Source organism: Anoplophora glabripennis, unplaced genomic scaffold, assembly GCF_000390285.2.
Source record: "Anoplophora glabripennis isolate ALB-LARVAE unplaced genomic scaffold, Agla_2.0 scaffold642, whole genome shotgun sequence".
In the NCBI taxonomy this organism is placed as follows: domain Eukaryota; kingdom Metazoa; phylum Arthropoda; class Insecta; order Coleoptera; family Cerambycidae; genus Anoplophora; species Anoplophora glabripennis.
The window spans coordinates 218,874-235,350 of record NW_019416725.1 but is presented as its reverse complement, the minus strand read 5'-3'; the positions used below and the strand labels follow the sequence as shown (position 1 = coordinate 235,350).

Below are 16,477 nucleotides of genomic sequence, written 5' to 3'. Positions count from 1 at the left end.
TTTAATATTTGAAAATCATAATATGGACCATGTGGATATTGCAGCCATGTAAAATAACGTTTTTTTTTGCTTGTGATGACATCTATGGTTCACCTTTGAAGTATTTTCTCGATAATTGGTAAGTTATAGGCGTTTTTAGGTACACGAAATTAAAAAATGCTGTATCGACGAGAGAAGCGAAATCTGTTTTTACGCTTCGGAATTGTTGCGAAAAAATTAATTTTATGGATATTTCTGTCTTTTTCATGCAAAAAAGTTTTTGATTATGAATCTAAGAATGTTTTAGTGTATTTCAAACCAACATAAAAAAAATTGATAACAAAAATTTTCAGTGATATAACCCCTTAAAAGGCCTTTCCTGTTGTCGCATTGTGGGATTACGGTTATGGTCACGAAACAAAACAACAGTCTTTATAGTGGAAGCTTCCATCTGAGCCATGACCGAAAAAAGCACGTCAAAACCGGAGCAGTGTCAAGTCCATTTTGATTGTTTTCTTCGATTATGAAGGTGTTGTGCACCATGATTATGCTCCAAGAGGTCAGACGAACAAAAAAAAATAAAAGTCCTGAAAAGACTGCGTAACGCAGTGATAGGAAAATGGCCGCATTTTTGGGCGAGCGGGGACTGGTTTCTTCACTACGATAATGCATCAGCGCATTCAATTAACCCTGTGCAATAGTTTTTGACCCCCATACAGTTCCGATGTAACCCCCTGTGACTTTTAGCTGTTCCCAAGATTGAAAATTTTGCTCAAAGGGCACCGGTTCGACGACACAGACACAATTGAAACGAAAGAGACGAGCGCATCGAAGGCCATTCCGAAAACTGACTTCCAGAACTGCTTCAGGACATAGAAGCATCGATGGGAGCGTGTTGTTCAGTCGAATGGGGATTATTTCAAAGGATGCCATGAAATCGGTGACGAAGAATAATGCCAACGTGAGTTACGAACACAGTTAAATTTTGGGACACAGCTCGTACAGAAAAAGTGAAAATTATTTCCAGCTATCTCTGTTGCTGAAAAAAAAATTGTAATCAAATATCGTTTGTTGTTATATCATCGTCACGTTTGTATAAAATAGTATTTTTAAGAAATTGGCAAATAATTAACCTTACCTCAAGGGGAAAACTTGTTTTCCATACGGAAGGGGAAAATCAACGGATTACTTAGTTATTATATAATTTATTTAACATAACCATAATATTTTCTGAAAATTTAAAGCATACTTTTACATCTATTTACAATAACTGTTCAAATAATAAATAAATAATGAAAAAACTGAAAAATACAAAAATGCATAATGCGATGAAAGTATACATTATTGTCTAGAAATATATTAGTATGTGTATTGAATTCAGTATAATTTTCCTCCATAAAGCTACACATTCGCAGTAGAAACAATCCTTTCCGGACCATTTTTATTTTATCAAAATAAAACTCGGTATGTGTAAGGCTTTAGTACAAAAATCCGAAATCTGAAAATAAACCGTAAGTCAAAGATGCTCGTTAAAATTTAAAACTTTTACACATTTCGTTAAATATTTATAAATATACATTAAACTTGAGAAAACTTCCATTTCTAAGTATTTTCATTTAAACAAAAATATATATATATATTAATATCAGTTTATTGCTCAAAAAAATCTTTAGCGTAAAGCAAACGTACCTCTAATGCGATAATCAAAAATATTTATCACATCCTCTCAGTGATCTAAAATATCGGGGATTCCTTATAAATACCTTATGTATGTAACAAAAATAATACAAAAATAAATATAACAGAATAATTAAAATGTGCCCTTGATTTGTGCGTCCGACTAAACACAATTCGTCGGAACGTCTAAAGTCGGGGCGAGTGTAACAAAATGCAAACAAAGTTATAACCTTAAACGTAATATATACAATAAATTCACTTTTTTAAACCAGACGCCGGTTTTCCATATAACATATTCTTGTAGCGTTGAGGTGATTTGAAGAAGTGAATTCAATTTGGTCAATTTTTCTAGAATAACAGGCTAAAATTTTCAGTTTATTTATATCAACTTTTAAGCTATTGTTTTGACTTTGATTCAAAGAGAGCTTTCATATCCTTTATACAGTAGGTGGGTGATGTTTTTTCTTTCCTGAAAATGAGATGAAATTTATATATTTCCCATTATTAAATACAGGGTGTCGCAAGACTATGAACAAAATTTTTTCATAACAGTAGTGGTACGAATTCTTACGATTCCTTTTTGAAAATTCAATATTAATTAAGTACCTTCAAAATATATTTTTTAAATTAATATTTTGAAATTTACTACATTTATTATTACTAACAAACTGCACCTACCTGACAGAATCGTCAAAATTATGATATCCCAAAATTAATCTTTAACATTTTTATAAGTTGTTTTTCAAGAAATTAAAAAGATTAGCACCAAAGGTCATTAAAAAGTTTTTACAAAAAGGCACACTTGTTTAAAATCGATGATCAACTATTTCCAAGAAAAACTGTATTTAGTTATAAATAAACCCTGGACTCTTCGAGTGGTGACGTATAAGCGGCATAAATCACCAGTTTTACCGTTCATCGTATATTATCACTTGTTTAAATCAGATTGATAACAGAACACAAAAAAAAGAGTTGTCTGTACTGTTCATGTGACAGAATAGCAAAAATTCACGAAAAAGTGCTAGGAAAAATACAAAAAAATGTTATTTCTATATTCAAATGTTCATTTATATGGTTAAGACCTCGCCGAACCTGAATCCACGGTTAGAATTAATGGTTCTTTTTCTAACCTCAAAAAATAACAGATTCGCGCCAAATTTGATAAACGGGGGTTTTCGGGGTCGCTGATCACGGATCCGAGATCAATTCTGCAAAATTCAAGATGGCCGACCAAATTTTCAAAAAATAACGTATCCGCGCCAAATTTAGTTTACAGGGATTTTCGGGGTCACTGATTACGGATCCGAGGTCAATTCTGCAATTCAAGATGGCAGATACAAGATGGCCGACCAAATTTTCAAAAAATAACAGATTCGCGCCAAATTTGGTCTTGGGGTTTTCGGGGTCCCTGATTACGAATTCGTAGTCAGAATTGTGAAATTCATTTTGTAATAATTTTGTTTACTTTATAACCTGAGTACCCTATACCTTAACCTTCCTTTAACCCCCTAACCTTCATTTTTTCGGCTATATCTTGTTCTCGTTTCTGTAAATGATCTATTCACGAATTTTCTGCCTAATATCAGGTAATAAAGTACATAGGTAATTGATTAAACTTTTAAAGACGAATTTTGTAAATCTGATCTCGAGTTCGTGATTAGTGACTTGGAAAACCTCCGCGAATGTTATTTTTTGAAAATTTGGTCGGCCATCTTGGATCCGCCATCTTGAATTTTGCAAAATTGATCTTTAATTTGTGATCAGAGATCCCGAAAAACCAACTATACCAAATTTGGCGGATTATTTTTTGAAAATTTGGTCGGCTATCTTGGATCCGTCATCTTGATTTTGCAAATTGGACTTTGGATCCGTGATCAGCGACCCCAAAAACCCCCGTATACCAAATTTGACGCGAGTCTATTATTTTTTGAAAATTCATTATACCTTAATCATGTTTTCTTTTTGAGGTTAGAAAAAGAACCATCAATTCTGACTGCGGATTCACGTTCAGCGGGGTCTTAACCATATAAATGAACATTTGAATATAGAAAAAAAATTTTTTTGTAATTTTCCTTGCACTTTTTTGTGAGTTTTTGTTATTTTTGACCTGTTTTGTGAGGTTAAGAAATTCCTGTGATGTGATAGCCCAATTCCGACACCAGATTCATGATCAGGAGGCAAAACTACTATGGATAACATATGTCGCATGAAAAGTACAACTTTTTTTTTGTGTGACTGTAATTTGACGGTAAATTATCGGACCAGTTTAAATTAGTGATAATATCCGATGAACGGTAAAACTGGTGATTTATGTGTCATCATTGCGAAGAGTCTGAGATTTAGTTATAAACAAAGAAAAATTTGAACATCAAAGAAAATTATGTTCTACACAATTCGAAGCATCCTGCTAAAAAAAAAAATGAGTAATGAACTTTAGTATTACGTTTTTTAATTAAAAAAAATAATAATAATAAAAAAGGCAAAATATTAGTAAATAAAAAATCACTTTGAATTTGAGGTAAAACCATTTATTTTGCTTTTCTAAAACGGCGTCCCTAATTTTTTTTGCTGGTAGTTTTTAGACACCCTGTATAAACAAATTTCTTCAGACTGGAAATATTAGAGAGAAAATATACAAAACACTCTTTACTCATGAAACACAAGATGTGTTCTTTGAAGAAAAGTTAAGACAATCGATACGTATCGTTTTACTTACTTGGGGCTACGATTCTCCAAACTAATCCTCCTCAGCCTGTCCGATTCGGTTTCCCTCTCCCTGCTGTCAAAGGTGTGCCTCCGCCTCTCCTCTTTCGAAAAATCGTCGTCCTTCCTCTTAGGCCTTATAAAGTCTAGGTCCTTCAAATCGTCGAAATTCTCCTTTTTGTCCGTCCGTCCATACACTTTCTCGCGAGTCTCTAATAAATTTTTGGCATAAATCGTATCAGTCTGTTTGGTTGGTTCCCTAAACGAGGATCTGTTCTTGCTGGATCTGAGATCGGCCGGAGCAGAGATTCTTTGGTTATTTTGTTCAAAAATGGCGGCGCGCGACTTCAGGCTCTCCTTCATCGGTTTCGTTTCCTTCTTGAAGTTGTCCACGTGGTTCTGGTTCTCTTTCGCTTCCAGAGCGTTTTTTGACTGTTTAGTAGAGGAAGAGTCTTCCTCCAGGCTATCGGCCGCCATCTCGGCACTATCCTCGTTGCTGTGGGTGCTTCTCCTGCGGCCATGCGGCGGTTTGTCCGTGTTGGCCGTTGGCTTAGGCGGGTCGATGTTATCGTCCTTGTGCTTGTAAATTCTCAGTCGAGTTAAGAGCACCTCCTTGTCCTCCTTGAACGATTCAGATCTGTAATAACAAAGCGGTTGTAACGGGCTAACTCCAACATTATTTCATGTACTTGCGTCTACCACAAATTCGCACATCAAAATAAACTAAGACACTAAAATGAAACTACTTACTAATTCAACAGATTTTAAATATTTCATAAAGTTATTTCAAGTTTTTGGTAATAAAAAGTATTTGTTACTACTTTTTTAAAGCACTGTGTTTAGTTTGTGTCACAGTGTCAATGACCTCTATCATATCAGCGCTAGGCGGGCAAAAAACAAATGAAATTTAGTATCCTCACCTGTACTTATCTTGTAGAATTTTCCTCCTCTCCTCCTTGTACCGTTCGATCCGTTCCCTCTTCTTCTGCTCTTCCTCCTCCTTTGTGATGTTACCCACATTTTCCGAGCTGTGCGCCAAGTGGATAGAGTCGACTTGGCTGTCGTTCCTCGGCAAACTTTTCGGTTGGTTCAACGTTTTCGGCAACGAATTAGTTTTGTAACCCAAACTCTCGTCCAAACTCTTCCTGCGCTCCGTCACGTTTATACCGAATTCCTTGTTAAACTCCTCCTCGTCCAGAGAACGCGTTTTCAACTGGTGCTTCAAATTTCTCGCCCTCAAGCACGGCGGCAGGCTGTCTTTTTCATAAAACTTCCTACATCTAGAACTACCGTTCGCGTTTGTACTTTCTTCAGTTAAATTCGAGTTTACTTTTTCTACGTCTAATTCTAATACTGCATTCTCACTAGGCACAGTAACTTTTTTGTTAGTAGTATCAGCGACGGCTGCCACGGCCGCTTCTTTTTCCTCAAACACGCTGGCCAGGTCTCGTACGTTTACGTTCTGTTCTAACGATTGCGCTCTTTTTATTTCGTCCGCAAGCGATTCAGTCTTTTCATTGTTTAGTTCTACGTCCTCGTACACGTTTTCCTCGTGCAAGCTGTCACCCTCGATGTTCTCGTAGACGTGGGGGTTTTCGTTTTCAAGGGAATCGTAATTTTCCCCTACCGCCTCGTTTTGAGCTTGCAATCGTTCCTTGGACTCGTCACGATCACCTTTCGCCTCCGCAATCTCCGAAAGTTCTTCTTTTGCTTCGATGCTGTTACTTTTACTTGTGACATCCTCGTAAACGTTCTCGCTAGATTCGTCGTCGTTATTCGAAGAAGGTAAGCCGTTCTCTAGATCCAAAAGGGCGTTTACTTCGTGTATGGACCTCCTAAAATATTTCACTTGCTGGTAGATGGCGTTGTCATCTAACGACTCCGTCTCATCTGACTTTCTCTTGTCGTTGCTCGAACTGGCCCTGTTGGGGCTAGAGTGGATGTCGTTTTCCACTGCAGCTTCTACAGGGCTAAAATCTATTAAGTTAACACTAGTAGGCCTGTCCCTAGACCAAACGCCCGATTCTATCGGTAGATTATCTAAATTTTCCGTGGACAAACCTTCGCTGGTGTTCCTATTTTCGGAAGGGCTGATGGGAGTCAGCAGGTCTTGAGACGAATAATCGTACACTGCCGTAGGGCTAACGTTGGGGCTCAAACTATTCTTCGAGGGACTTACGGGGAAGCTGAGCGACGTGTGACTAGTCGTTAAGTTTTCCGTGGAGCTTTCCACGACTTCGCTCAAGCTCAAGTCCGTCGGACTTAAACGTTCCGAGTTCTCGATGTAGTGGTAGGGAGCGGAGCTGATGCTCGGAGTGTACTGTATGTTGGAGTCTGAGGACTGGTTGGAACTCAGCGTCTTCTGATCGTTAAAACTATTCAGGGATAACTGTTCGCTGGTATTGCAAATTGCGCTAGAACTCAGGTTCGGCTTGATGGTAGACTCTTTGCTCGAGTTGAGATCCTCGATGGCGCTAAGACTTTTAGGCCTCTCGTCGCTATTGGTGGATAAAAATTCGCTGTTATCTGATAACGAAGGTTGACTAGCTTCTTGTACGGGTAGTGATGCGGTAGACGTGGGTATAAGCACTTTTTCTGGGTTCAGTATGACATTCTCGTATACCGAATTTACGTTTGTAACGGGACTTTTGACGGGGGACGTAGCTGTGCTCCTAGGAGGCGACTTGTACGTTATGCTGATCGTGGTCAAGACATTTTCGTAGTTCGGAGTATTTGATTTCTTGAAACTGCTCTGTTGGAAAGTGCTTTCCGTGGGCGAACTATCGTATGTGGGGGAAATCCCGGGTGTCGTGTTGGCGCTACTTTCGCCTAGTTGCTTGTAGCCCGGGGAACCGGGTGTGGGCGTTGTCAAGATACTAGCAGGCCCCAAATATTTACGGTTGATGTCCAACTCTGTAAACGATTTAGGTATGATCGTTTTGCTCGTTGTCTCTAAATTTAACGATTGTCTCTTGTCTAAAACGTCTGAATTACGAGGCGATTTATTCTTAGGCTGGTAGGACTCGCTGAATAGTTGTTTTTCTTGCACAACCGGGCTATCAGGAAGAGTGTGTATGACGGCTGTGGTCGACACGATGTTATCGGGAGTGCTGCAATCTATGTATTGAATATCGGAGAGCTGGTCTTCCAGCCTTGTTCTCTTTCGTGATAAGGATTCCGGTGATAGTTCCACTCGAGGTTGTTTTTTTGGAGAGGGGTTGACGGAGTTTGCGGCGCTGTTGAACTCCTCGGGGCGTGCACGTGTAAGGACTCTCCGCTGAGTCTACAAACAACAGTTTACACAAATTATAACAAATTTTACGGAACTTACCTCTTTGTGAATTCTAGGTGAGCTGACCAAACTTTCATCCTCCGAGAAAATCCTCATTTCCGACTCCTCCAGTTCAAAATTCAGTTGGATTTCGCTCAAATCTAACAGGGATCCCTCGGAATTGTTCTGCGAATTTTGAAGGGTGTCGAAATAAGAATCGTGGGAAACAGACCTACAAACGAGTAAAAAGTGTACGAAATCGCTCATATTTTGACACCATCGGGTATACCTATTATGACCCGGCGGTTTGTTCAAGCAGCGCAAAGGCCCAAGTACATCTTCAGTGCTGGCGGGCTCGGAGTGGCCAGATGTCAAACTTTCCGCCGATTTTACGGTGCGCAGTTTCCGTTTCATGTCCGTTAAATCGGACTCCGTCACAGATTTTTCCTGAGAAATATCACAAGTTATTGATTAAAAAATTCTATAGCCACCTTCAAATAATCGACAGACTTACATTAATCGTTATGGGTGTGGAAGCTTTCCTGTTTTTTGTCAGATTACCTTGAGAATTGTTTCTCGATTTAGAAAAAAACATTCTCCATCCCAACGGGGACCTCTTTGTATGCCCTCGTTTCCTTGCACCTAGAAAAATACATGACAATAGCGCCAATTTTTCACATTTTAAGTTAAAAAAATTAACTTATGTAATACTACGGCCTCCTCAGTCGCCAGATCTAGACCTTACGAATTTTTTATTTTTCCACTTCCTTTCAGTCAGAGAATATCACAGAAAAGTATGAATTTGTTACCTGGTGGTAATTCGATGATCGTGTGGTATTTCTTGGGCAGATTCTTCGGTCCCCCGCCAACCTCAATGTAGTTGCACTCCTCCGTTTTGTTCGGCAAATGCTTACTCCTTGCCTCTTCTAAGGTAATCAGTTTGGTAGGCGTGGAAATAGCCAGGCTATTGGGCCTGCATTTCTTCGTCAGGAGGTTATTTTCCGCAGCTAGAGTCGGGTGGTCCAAATTCGGTAAATGATCACAGAATATTAGATCGGCGTAGCAGATCAGAAATTCGGTTACAACGGCCTAAAAACAATTTACAATATAAATACACGCTGTTTATTTTTTTCAACACATCTTACTTGTACTCCCACACCCTGTAGAGCAGCGACTCCCCCCACCTCTAACGCCTCGCACCTAAGGAGGTTGGGGGCCCAAACTATGGCCACATTTCTGGTCGTCATGCCAGTGCTAGCACCATGTTTCGCCACTTTCGCTAAGTGCCGCATAAGGTATTCGAGAGTTCTGAAAGCCGACGGTTAGAAATAAGCGTTTATTATCGTAACGTTACATTTTTACCTGTAATGTGGGGGTGGTAACTTTTGAACGGCTTCTCTCATCTTCAAGAGCCTCTCCCGATCAGTTTCGGAATTTTTTATTGCAGTGTTACATCCCTGCACAGCGTTCACGAAGCTCTGGTACAACTGGTAAGTACATAACGGATTAGGTAACTCCCTAAAAACGAATATTTTCCATCGACATGCCACTTTCAAGAAAAATAATAATCGTCACTGAAAATTACCTAAAATACATCTTCAAGAGCGAAGCAACCGAATGGATATCTTGCAGAATGTCCTCGGTATACAAATTCGGAATGCGATCCTCGTCAAAGGCATTCCTAAGCTTTTGAATGTTAGACGTTACCCCAGACAACCTGGAAGAGACGTAAAAACCAACAAAATCTCAAATTCGAGCTTAAGGGGCTCAACTCACCTGTATATCCCATCGACGATGCCATTCGCCTCAATGAATTCCGCACAGCACTTCAACACCATCGGTATATCGTGGCCCGAATTCAAGAGGTGCTCGCCCAGATCACAGCCGAAAACGCGCTCCTTCAGAATGCCGGACTGCTTGAGCCTTCTTCGCGACGGCCTGTTCAAAATAAAACTTCTAAAGAACGTGATCAGTTTGCCGTGTTTCCTCAACACAGGCTTTATCGGTGTTAATGCTAAAGACCTACAAACGAGATAGTGTTATCCAGATGCAGCTTAATATGAGTACACACGAAAAGCGGCAGTAATTAACGTAAACTGATTAATAATACTTCAGAAAAAAAAAATAGTACGGCCAGTGAAAGTTAATGTTTTTAATAATTATTTGTGTAAATTAAAAAATCTTTCCAAATGCTTTTGCTGAAGCCAAACAGTTTTAGTTTGCCAAAAATTTGCGGACTGACCCTACAACTGGAGGGGGTAGCGGCATGTTCCTCGGGACCTTGTCGCCAATAATGTGAACGCAGTGCTGGGGGAAAAACCCAACTTGAAATCCACGCTTGCCTCTCCACCACATCGATTCCCCAGGGCTAGCCATGTCGATGACGGAAATCATGTCCCCAACTTCCAGGTTCAACTCATCCCGGGCCTAACATAACAAAACAGAATTCACCCATCGACAGAATTAAAAATTTGAGTAGTAAGTAGTAGAAACCGCGGTATATGATAATAAAATCTCGCTACGGCCCACTGGGTGCGCTGCAGGGTTCCGGATTGGGACTCGTCTTACCTGCGAGACGTAGCGACGCACGCTGTACGCCGCAGCAACGGCAGGCGTGTTTATGGAGCGGCTCTCTTCGCTGGGCACCAGCAGCCTGTGGCCCTTATTGTCCATCTGCAGCCAGTTCAACACCGGGCCGCAGTTGACCGAGTTGTCAGCGATTTTGCTGAAGCGCTCCAAGTAAAGGATCAGCTTGATCTGAAACAAAACGAAAATAACTGATGGAGGTTCGAGGTGTAACCAATACATAAAAGAATAAAACTATAGGAAGGCAATTAAAGATATTCTTCGATAACACTCAATTTTTTATACTATTACTTCTGTAATATCTAGAAAATGGGCTGTTTTCCATTGTAACTGATAATACAACCAGAATAACGGATACAAAATTATGTTAATAATGTAAGTTGTCACAAAACCTATGCAAGTTTGGAAATATATTTCCTTCATGCATATGTCTGAGCACAACCACCTAGGGCTGCCTATTTGTAGATTTTTCTTCAAGTTCTAGAGATTTTTTGAGTGAAAACTGTCATAGATTTGAACAAAAAATAAATGTAACATTAAGAAAGATGTCCCTAGATTTGTCCGAGAATAACTCGTATAATAACCGTGTCGTTTATCTAAAATTTCAGTTAATCTCACCTAATTGACTAGTCAGAATAACAGAGTTTAGCTGATATATCAGGTAAATAAAACATGGCTAATGGTATCTACAAAATTTCTGAATTGGCGTTGTTTTGCCAACAATGTATCAATATTCATATGTGGGAAATTTAATTAGTTTTTTTTTTATTTATGTCAGCCTACTTTTATAGTATTAAATAAGAAATATTCGAAACATGTTTCTGTGTACACTATTCAAAACAATTTTGCTTTAATTCACTGATATCATCCACGTTTTGAAAAATTTTATTGATTCGAGCTCGTTACAAACAAATTACATATTTGGATAGTAAAATTAACAGAATAATGCTCTACATAGGTGCCCATAAAAAAAGAGCTGTACAAAAGTTTTGTGTTATGTATATTTCCTTGCATTCAATGTAATTCATTACAAGACCGCCTTGACTTTAATTTCAATGGACTCTTTGCCTTATTCCTCCTTTTTTTTATATACAGAAAAGGCAATAAAATAACAATATAACGTATACTATAATCATACTAACACTAACTGAAAAAGGAAGTAGAAAATATCACTTTGTACGAAAAATTTCCTAAGGACAAGGGTCTAAAAACTCTTAAATGAAAAAAATACTAGATAGTTATGCTGAATTTAAAAAAAATCATAATATTTCTTTAAAGTTTAAGTCACCTTTAATTGGTAAATTGCAGTAATTTTTTGAATGGTTATCCTTTTTTTTAATATACAGGGTGTCCGCAAATTTCATCGACAACGTTTGACTGCGTATTCACGACGATCAATAAATCCGATCTACGAAAAAAAAAAGGTTAAATAAAAACTTTTTGGTTTTTGAGTTACAGGTCTTCAAAGTTGTCAACAATAAAACTAATTTATCTATCACCCAGTATATCGATTTGACTAAAGCTTTAAGAAATAATAAGCCATAATAGTCCAAATAAATGTGCCAAATTTTAACGCTATCGGCAAAAGGGTTATGAAGTTATTAATTAAATTAGTTTTAATTTTGAGAACTTGGAAGGCTTGTAACTCAAAAACCAAAAATTTTTTATTTAACTTTTTTTAGTAGATAGTTTCTATTTATCGTCGTGAATATGCGGTCAAACGTTGTCAGTGAAATTTGCGGACACCATGTATATTTTATTGTTAGCTTTTGTATTTTTACTTTATTTTAAAAATATGAAGCTAATTTAAACCAATTAGAATTTTTTTCTAAGAATCCTGTCAAATATAGTCAAACATTGTTTTGTGGTACCAAAAATCTGGATATACTAAGGATATCTATCCTCATAGACAAGATTTTTAACTGATTTGGCTTCCTTGTAAATTAATAAATAGTAAAAGAATAATTTTATGTACAAAACCCAAAACTTTTAGAAAAAATTGTATTTTGAAACGACAATGTCTAAAGTGTTAACAATTTAACTAATTTATCTTTTCTGAACAACGTAGTGAAGGACTTGAACTCACAAAAAAATAGCATTAACAGCTTTTATTAATCACGTAGAAGACAGAGACCCTTAGTTGTTTGTTTAAAAACCAAAGCAGTTGGATGTTAAAAACTGATTATTAACTTCCTAAATTGAGGAAAACTTAACCCCCACGACGTTTTTATTAACTTCATCATTTTATCAGTACTTTTCCGAAATATAACATAAACTTTACAGTCTCAGGGTTGTCGGTCAATCCTGATTTATTTTGGCAAGCTCGAATGATGAAAGAATAATTAATTATACACTACGCGTTGGCCGGACTATTATTCCACCAGCGGTTAGTAATTAAACATCCCGATTTTGGAACCTCGCCAAAAATTCAACGTTATTGAATTTTCCGACGTCTGAAATGTTTCTTTGATAATCGCTCGACCGAAACGAAAAGTAAACACAGAAAGAAACCAATAATGTATCCAGAAAGCATCGCTGATTTATTTCACAAAACATAGTACAGAAAGAACTATTTTAATACGTAAAGTTTATAGCTCGTTTTACATTTACATTTCATTTAACAAAACTTAAAATAAATAGCGACCTGTCGTAATTAATTGTACATTTTCATGTTCAAAAGCATAAATAAAGATTTTTTATTTTTTAAACAAATCCACCTTATTTTTTGGACAACAGGTTACAGATCTCATATTTTTGTATATGCCAGAAAATATAAAGTTGGACGCGACTTTTTGTTAGGCAAGCTGAATTTATCACTACAGATGCTAAATATTATGCACAGTAACATATTAGTTTCCACAGTCATAAAAATGGGTGGAAGATTGTTTACAGGGTGGTTAATTGTATAATTTGTACGTAAATTCACGTTTTTCGCTTATAACCTTTTTCCGTTCATTTCCACGAGAAAACAGTAAGGTACTTTTTTTTCGTCTTCAAAAGACCTACGTCAAAAAATATTGATTAAATCAGAAGTTATAAACAGAAGTTTATTTATGACTTTTGAATTAAATATTTATAAACTGCGTTATTATTACCAGAACGTTTTGGCATCGCATCCTCTCATTCCTTATCACTGTCCAATAACTCACACGAAATCTGGAATCGGTAAGTTGAATAGTTTACAAGTTATGGCCTAATAAACAAATTAACTAATTTATTAGTCTGGACGATCCCGAGGATCTTCCACAATCGCCCTGATTTTTGTCATGGTAGATTTCATAATAATACATTGAAATCTATAATTTTTTTTTAATTTCAAATTTGCAAACTGGATTTTTTTTATTTTTTAGCCTTAGTTGCAAAATGAAATATACGACGCACGAGCGTGATATAGTTATATATTATTACATATTCGGAAAGCTTATGAAAAGAGCTTTAAGTTAAAAAAAAATCGTCAAGATTCGTTGAAAAACAACGGAGTTGCAGACTGTCAAAGTTGACGGCCGATTGTTAATAAATTAGCGGCAAAAAAAATACTGTCATAACCGGCAACCCGAGTAGTTTCCCAGGTAAAAATATTTTATTTGTGGAAGTATGTTAAGTGCATAAAAATATTGTCAAAAGTCACTGGGTCGCTTGATTTTCGGCGAGCCGTGGCGCGGCGGAAGGGTGGGGGAAGCGAACGACAGCGAGTCCGAAGAAAATGACGATAGTATTCATAGTTCTGCCGTTAAATAAGCGAAATTCGCTTGAAAATAATATATTTGACAGTCTGTAACTCCGTTGTTTTTCAACGAATCTTGACGATTTTATTTTTAAATTAAAGCTCTTTTCATAAGATTTGCGAATATGTAATAATATATAACTATATCACGCCCGTGCGTCGTATAATTCATTTTGCAACTAAGGCTAAAAAATAAAAAAAAATCCAGGTTGCAAATTTGAAATTAAAAAAAAAATGATAGATTTCAATGTATTATTATGAAATCTATCATGAAGAAATCAGTGCAATTGTGGGCGATTCTCGGCATCGTCCAGACTAATAATTAGTTAATTTGTTTATAAGGCCATAACTTGTAAACTATTCAACTTACTGATTCCAGATTTCGTGTGAGTTATTAGACAGTGATAACGAATGAGAGGATGCGATGCCCTAACGTTCTGGTAATAATAACGCATTTNTCTTGACGCTCGAGGGCTAATTTTGTAGGTCTTTTGAAGACGAAAAAAAAAGTACGTTACTGTTTTCTCGTAGAAATGAACGGAAAAAGTTATAAGCGAAAAACGTGAATTTACGTAAAAATTATACAATCTTCCCCCCATTTTTATGACTGTGGAAGCTAAGATGTTATTGTACATAATATTTAGCATCTATAGTGACAAATTCAGCTTGCCGAAACAAAAAGTCGCGAAATGGTCATTTCCCAGCTTATTTTCCTGGTCTATTTCACCTATTTTCATTTTGTGATGTATCTAGTTAAAAAGTTGGGCGTTTTTCTAGTTTGAGAATTAGTCGCCATCTGGGGCAAATCTAGGACAATCCGTCTCTCATTCACACTTGAAACATTTTGTTTTCTTGAGAATCAATTTATAAAAACTGTAATTAAAATTAAGACCATCCCTTCAAATTCCAAATAAGACGAACACAGCTACCATCTCCCCGAAGGTATTTCCTTATAGTTTCAAGGAGCAGCTATTTGGATATTACATTCCTGACGCAGCATATCCAGCTGCATACTACATAATTCGGATAGTTCCTTGGCCACTGTCGCTTGAGCGACACTGGTTATTTTCGTCAAAATGTTCGCTCATAACTGGATGTGACCTAAATAACGCGATCTCCAGTTATCCTTGATACTGATTTTATAAATCGCCGCGCTGGACCGGGATTAAAATCGACACAGCGAGCCGTACATTTAATTCGGTACATATTTCGTATGAAAACGTATACGAGGCCTGGTCGACAAGAAGTAGGCCTTTTGTTCGAGCTGTAGATCAGAAATATTTTTTAGGTTAGCCAATTTTATTTTAGAAGGCACAATTTTAACTTACGATTATTCAATCATTATGGACTTATACAAAATAGTATAAAATAAAACTGAAATCTCTCTGAAGTAATCTGATGCTTGCTGAAATACAATTAATATTTTCTGAAACCCAAAATAGATACATTTTTTGAAATGTAGTGTGGCCTGCTAAGATCGAGCACCCTAAAATATTTTTGGCTCAATTTCTATAATTATCTTTTTATCAGTATGTATTTAGTGACCTTCTAGCTAGATGTACGTCTGGAACCAATTAAGACGATTCAATTGGCAATCCATGGCATACTGCGAAATTCTTTTGGAAACAAAGATTCTCGGTCATAATTATCATTTTTTTCTTACAGGAGATAAAAGTGAAGTACCTGTGTAATGTTCATTTGTTTATCTTTAGAGATCGTATACCTAATTGGAGTTTTTTAAATAGACTAACGGATTCTATATTATAAAGTTTTGTTGGAGAAAAAAACTTTCATGTACTAGAAATAATACAACCACTGAGTTTTTCAAGTGGCGATATACGAGTATAACGGATTGAGTGAATCGGAAAAAATGACGTACTAAATTAATTAATAGAAAAAGACGCGAACGAAGTAACAGAAAAAAATGTAAGGAACTTAGGTAGCACGCGTTTTTTTAAGGAACTTCAGTGAAAGAAAACCAGGGGTAACAAAGGCATTGAGGCGTAGAAAAAAGGAGGAATCGATACCAGAGCAGATTAGCTGAGACGGTGAAAATCAATCAACCAAAAGTGGTGCAATGGAACAGCCGACAAGGGAGTTTTAGGAAGAGAAATTAATGATCGAATTGATAACACAATGAAAAGAATTCAAGCATTTGTAATACGGTTGCTTTATAAGAAATAAAATGTTAACACAACAAAGAGAAAATCTACTACCTAAATTATATTGATTTCTACGCTCATGTATGAATGTGTAGTGTGTAAAGATTCATATCAGACGCGTCAAGGCGTAGTGACGTCACTACCAGTGGTTGTCAGTATTAGACTAATAATAAAAAGAATTTTTACAATATATAGCAGAGTAGGTATACCGGGTGTCCCGAAAATAATGCAACAAAATTTGGTCACAGATTCTTAAGACAAATTTAGGGGGCCAATATTTTTTATTTTTGCCATTTGGGTCCCCTTTTGGAGGTATACCCCCTAGTCTACGCCGCTCAGTTAGAAAGCAGCTACTGCAATTGACTTCACACCTGG

The 16,477-nt window shown here is 37.0% G+C and overlaps 1 protein-coding gene across 2 annotated transcripts in view; it reads right to left on the bottom strand.

Annotated features, from left to right (window-relative positions):
- Positions 1–1,174: 1,174 nt before the first annotated feature.
- LOC108911457 (GTPase-activating protein CdGAPr) overlaps positions 1,175–16,477 on the bottom strand; it is a 114,132-nt gene continuing 98,829 nt past the window's right edge. For both annotated transcript variants that reach the window (XM_018716397.1, XM_018716398.2), the window contains 13 exons: positions 10,199–10,387; positions 9,873–10,057; positions 9,407–9,652; positions 9,216–9,347; positions 8,993–9,148; positions 8,776–8,938; positions 8,440–8,719; positions 8,145–8,272; positions 7,920–8,077; positions 7,691–7,862; positions 5,280–7,642; positions 4,373–4,996; positions 1,175–2,125 (listed from right to left, as the gene is read on the bottom strand). In XM_018716397.1, coding sequence (XP_018571913.1) covers positions 2,053–2,125; positions 4,373–4,996; positions 5,280–7,642; positions 7,691–7,862; positions 7,920–8,077; positions 8,145–8,272; positions 8,440–8,719; positions 8,776–8,938; positions 8,993–9,148; positions 9,216–9,347; positions 9,407–9,652; positions 9,873–10,057; positions 10,199–10,387 — 4,869 coding nt within the window. In that variant the 3' untranslated portion in view covers positions 1,175–2,052. The remainder of the gene's footprint in view (positions 2,126–4,372; positions 4,997–5,279; positions 7,643–7,690; positions 7,863–7,919; positions 8,078–8,144; positions 8,273–8,439; positions 8,720–8,775; positions 8,939–8,992; positions 9,149–9,215; positions 9,348–9,406; positions 9,653–9,872; positions 10,058–10,198; positions 10,388–16,477) is intronic.